General features: G+C 52.7%; 1 protein-coding gene across 16 annotated transcripts in view; it reads left to right on the forward strand.

The window, feature by feature from the left end:
* The window catches only part of NELFB (negative elongation factor complex member B), a 48,799-nt gene that overhangs the window by 15,634 nt on the left and 28,244 nt on the right, over positions 1-4,921 (forward strand). For 14 of the 16 annotated variants that reach the window (XR_014785891.1, XR_014785892.1, XR_014785895.1 and 11 more), the window contains exons 11-13: positions 688-829; positions 1,971-2,079; positions 2,593-2,884. Coding sequence is in view for 2 of the 16 variants with exons in the window: in XM_084821018.1 (XP_084677144.1) it covers positions 688-829; positions 1,971-2,079; positions 2,593-2,730 (389 nt within the window). In the remaining 14 variants the exon portion in view is untranslated. Of the gene's footprint in view, positions 1-687; positions 830-1,970; positions 2,080-2,592; positions 3,118-4,921 lie in introns of those variants that run through there. The other 2 variants (XM_084821018.1, XM_084821020.1) reach the window with 1 other exon arrangement.

Raw genomic sequence — 4,921 nt, forward strand, 5'->3', positions numbered from 1 at the left:
CTACTGAGCCATGTACAAGGTTATGTTATTGTCATATAAAGCCCTAAACAACCTGAGACCAGGTTACCTAGCAGAGCGCCTTCCTCTGTACATACCCGGGCAACATCCCAGATCAGCAGAGGAGGCCTTGCTGGTCGCTCCAAAACGAGCAGAATGTCGCCATGAAGTAACCCGATGGTGGGCCTTTTCTGTAGTGGCACCTACCCTCTGGGAAACCCTCCCTCGTGCAGTTTGGGAGGCAGGAAACGTGACCTCGTTCAAACACTTCCTGAAAACACCCTTGTTCACCCAGGCTTTCCGTGGGCTGTAAATTAATTGCACTGCTCCATTTTACTGCTCCTTGATTTTTTACAGTAGTTGGTAGCATTTTTAATGCCATGTCTTAATGTTGTGTTTTTAATATTGCATTTTAATATGTTGAACTGCTGCCAGGTTTTATGATATTCAGCGATCTATAAATACCATAAATAAATGCAACTCTCCGGTTAGCCTCGGGCCAGTCACCATCACTCAGCCTAACCTACCTTGCTGAGTCGTTGTGCGGGTAAAGCGGGAGAAGCCCACACGCCTCCCTCCCTCCGATTTCTTTGGAAGAGGGAAGGCAGGGTAAAAACATGTCTGGCAAAGCGGCTCTCAAGGTCACCTGGGCATTCTTTGTGCATTTGTGGGCCCTTTGGCATCCTGCAGTCGAGACCTTCAATGACCTGGCCTTCGGGGACATTTTCCTGCACCTGCTCACCAGTAACCTCACCCTCCTGTCTGACGAATTTGCGCAAGAGGAATTCTGCGCCAGCCTTTTCGACGGCTTCTTCCTTGCTGCCTGCTCGAGGTAAGAGGCTCCTTTCCAAAACGACCTGGCATGTGATGCCTCCCTGGCCTGGCTGTGACCATTTGCCAACCAGAGGGGCCTCAGATCCAGCCTCCACCTGCCTGGTGCCCTCCAGATGTTTTGGACATAGAGGTGTACAAAATTATGCCTGGTGTGGAGAATGTGGAGAGGGAGACATTTTTCTCCCACTCTTACAATTCTAGAACCCAGTGGGGTCATCCCGTGAAGCTGATTGCTGGGAGCTTCAGGATAGATCAAAGGAAGGGCTTCTTCACACAGCGCAGAGTTAAACTATGGAATTCGCTACCACAAGACGTAGTGATGGCTGCCCATTTGGATGGCGTTAAAAGGGGGTTTGACAAATTCCTGGAGGAGACAGCTATCAATGGCTACTAATCCTGATGGCTCTATGCTACCTCCAGTATCAGAGGCAATATGCCTGTGTACACCAGTTGCTGGGGAACATGGGCAGGAGGGTGCTGTTGTACTCATGTCCTGCTTGAGGGTTTCCTGTGGGCAGCTGATTGGTCACTGCGTGAACAGAATGCTGGGCTAGATGAACCCTTGGCGTGATCCAGCACGGTTCTTATGTTCTTACGGACTTCAGCCCCAGGCAGCATTGCCAGTGGTCAGTGATGCTAGGACTTGTTGCCCCAAAAACCTGGAGGGCACCAGGTTGAGGAAAGCTGATGTAACTGTGGCACATTCTTCCCGTTTTCCCATTTTCTCCCCTCCCCTGTGTCAACTTTTTCATTATAAGCTGAGATCCTTCCTTTTGTGTTCTCTAATCAGCCTTCCCCAACCTGGTGTCCTCCAAATGTTTTGGACTTCAGCTCCCATCAGCCCCAGTCAGGAATGCTAGAAGTTGTAGTGCAAAAGCTCCTGGAGCTTTAGTGGTAGTACAGAACTCCTGGAGACCATCAGGCTGGGGAAAGCTGCTCCACACCCAAGGCCTTGTTCCCCAATGTCCACTCGCCTCTGCAGGCACCACATCTAGCGAGAACGGACAGGAGACAGAGTGCCAGGCTCCTGGTCTGCAGAACCACTTCCTTTAAAGGCTCTTCATTCTAAACAGAGCTGGTTTTAGCAATGGCTTCGGTCTGAAATCTGACTGCTCATAATCCCTTCGACCACTTAACAGGAAGGAGAATGTACACAGACACGTTCTGAGGCTGCTGCTTCACCTGCACCACAAAGTGGCACCAGCGAAGTTGGAGTCTCTGCAGAAGTCTCTGGAGCCCACCAAGCAGGTAAGGAAGGGGTAAAGAGGAGGAGGAATCGCTAGTGAATCACGGCCTTCAAGCTGGACGACCGTAATGCACTTTATGCGGGGCTGCCTTTGAAGACTCTTTGGAAACTCCCGTCGATGCTAACGGGGGGCCAGAAAGTCTGACCACGTCACACCACGGCCTTAGAGCAGCAGTGCAGAACCTTCCATTTTGGAGAAACTCGGGGGCTGCGTTCCAGTTTTGGGCAGGGCCAGACAACAAGGAAGGTCAGCGTACTTTAGCTTAAAGCTCTTATTCCAGTAACCAAGCCTTAGAAGGGGCAGGCCAACCTTTCAGAATGGGGGGGAAATGGCACAGAAACGAAGACACCACCAAACAATTAGTGATTGGGGGAAGGGGCGGGACCGGGGGAAGGGGCGTGGTCATGTAAGGAACCCAAAGAGCTGGATTGGGACCGCCGAGGGCTGGATCTGGCCTCCAGGCCAGAGGCTCCCAACCCATGCTTTAGAGATCAACTTCCTTGTCATTTGGCAGAGCGGCGAAGCAGTGAAAGAGCTCTACAACCAGCTCGGTGACAAACTTGAACTCCGCAAGCCCAGCCCAGCCCAGCCGGCTGATGCCCAGTCCATGGACTTGCCCCTCCCGACAGTGCCCACCCCAGCCTCGCTTTAGACCACGCTTCCCCTGATCCCGTGGAAGAGCGAACCTTTTTTCCTACAAGGAGCAGCAGTGGCTGGACACATGTTTCATTCTGGACGCAAACCGGTCAGAAGCCTTGGCTGTCTTGCAGACACTCAGCCTGGCTGGGCTGCTTCGTCCCATCCAGGTTGTCTCCTCAGAAGACGCTTGTGGGGATAGTTTGTGTCTTGGGGGCTTTCTGGTCAGAGGAGGTGGGGGGGGGGAGGAAGGTCCAGACACAATTTTTCTAAAACATAAATGTCACGTTAGATGTGTGCATTTTTTAAAAAAAAAATCCCGAGTAATTTAATTGATGGGAATTATTTGTGAAGCTTGGTTTTTTTTTAGTGAGGGCAAATAAATAAAATTTCACAGACTTAATCTCTTTTCAGGTTCTCTCTTTTCCCATTGCAGTTCCCTCTTTTGGGGTGGGGTGGGGTGGGGTGGGGTGGGGTGGGGGTAGGGGAGGAGTTCTTACCGAAGGTGTTAAGGTCCTGGCTGAGAGTCTGGAACAGTGGCTCCTAGCTACCAGGCTCTGATGTCTTACCTCCTGCCCCACTAGCACTTTCCACGTCACGGGGAAATCCAGCCCTTTTTGGGCCTGACAGTTCCCCGTGGCGGCCCCAGTGGAGCTTGCATGCGCGAGCTGAGCCGCAGGTTAGTTCCCCAAAACTGGGAAATTTATTGGGTGGATTTTTTATTTGCGCAAATTGCGTTTTACGCAAGATGGCAGCCGGAAATAGTGTAATTTGTGCAAAATTGTGGGCATAAATGGTCTAATTCCTGCAAATAACCCCCCCCCCCACTGCCCCCAAACCCACAAGCTGGCCCAACTAGGCGCGCACCGAGTTGGGCCAGCTTGCAGATGAGCAAACTGGAGCCTGAGGGGCTGAGGTGGTGAAAACTCTCCAAGCTTCACCCATGCCCCAACAGATTTCTCTGACATTCCCATTTCCACAGCAAGCCTGGCCGCTTGAGCCTTGAGTGCGCCATTTAGGGTGCAGTACCAGCCTGCTTGAACATTCTATCAGCTGACCCCAGAGGGCCAATCTCTGTTCCTATAAAAATCTGCCGCGGGGGCTTGCTTCTCAGTCCAAGCCATTGCCCTCTAGCATGACGGCACCGCCTAGGTCCCTCTCCCTTTTCCTGACTCCTGCTTTGGATCTTGACCCCTGCCTGGCTTTAACCTCAGTCTGCTGCTCCGTCTGGCCCACGTGGACTGTGAGCTGGCTCCCCCAGGGGTTCTGGAACCCAACTGCCTCGGGCCTGCCTATGCTGAGACCTGATGGAAGGTGGCTGTTATCGCACCCACCTCCTGTTGCATTTGGGAGCAACAGCAAAGAGGTGTTCTGTGTTGCACAAACGCAAATCACCCCATTGATCAAACTGCTGAGCAAACCTGTCCTGGAAGCCTGTATAAGGGCCAGGGTGGGTGTGGCCTGACCCTCTCTGGCCTATTGGCATGAAGAGGATTCCTTGGCTGGTCTCCTTGTGGTTCCCTCCGTTGGCCAAAGCAGGCGGGCGGGACACTAATCGAATCCCACCCCTGCTGCAGGACATCCCCCCGATCACCAGCTTGAGACTCACTGTGGGCTTGTCTTGACACCGCTCTTGAAGAAGCCAGGCGTAGAGGTGAAATATAACAAAAGCCCCATTTGTGATGCTGCGGAGGAAACCTGTTAAAAGGGCCCCCACCGCCTGCACTCCGCAGGTAGGATGCAACGGCGTCCTGCCAACGGGCGGCAGCAGTGGGGTCACACTTCTGGGGGCAAGCCCCCAAATGACTAGAAATGCAGGGTTTTGGACAGTGTGGCCTGCCCCATCCAGAAACTTGTGTTTCTGGTCATTTGAGGCGTGCCCCCAGAAGCACGAGAACGCTGCCCCCGGTGGTAGGGGCCGTGCATGTGCCGGCAGGGCTGGCTGCACGCACACTGGGATCCAGCGGTGCTGGCCACCAGCAGTAGGACGTTGTTGGATCCTACCCATGGACACCTTTAGTCTTAATTCTCCAGGTGCCAGTGATGACTGTCTTTAAGGTCCCTGGTTCCATAAGGTCCCCAAATGATCCCCTACCAAGTGTTTTAAGCTAAGCTCCGAGTGGCTAATTCATACATGTACTACCAACAGGCTATTCCTGGCAGTTAAAACGATCTGGATCAATTCTCAAACATTTTTTCCCCTTTAG

This window comes from Heloderma suspectum, chromosome 14 (genome assembly GCF_057233095.1).
Source record: "Heloderma suspectum isolate Gila_16-S chromosome 14, 16-S_ref, whole genome shotgun sequence".
Lineage (NCBI taxonomy): Eukaryota > Metazoa > Chordata > Lepidosauria > Squamata > Helodermatidae > Heloderma > Heloderma suspectum.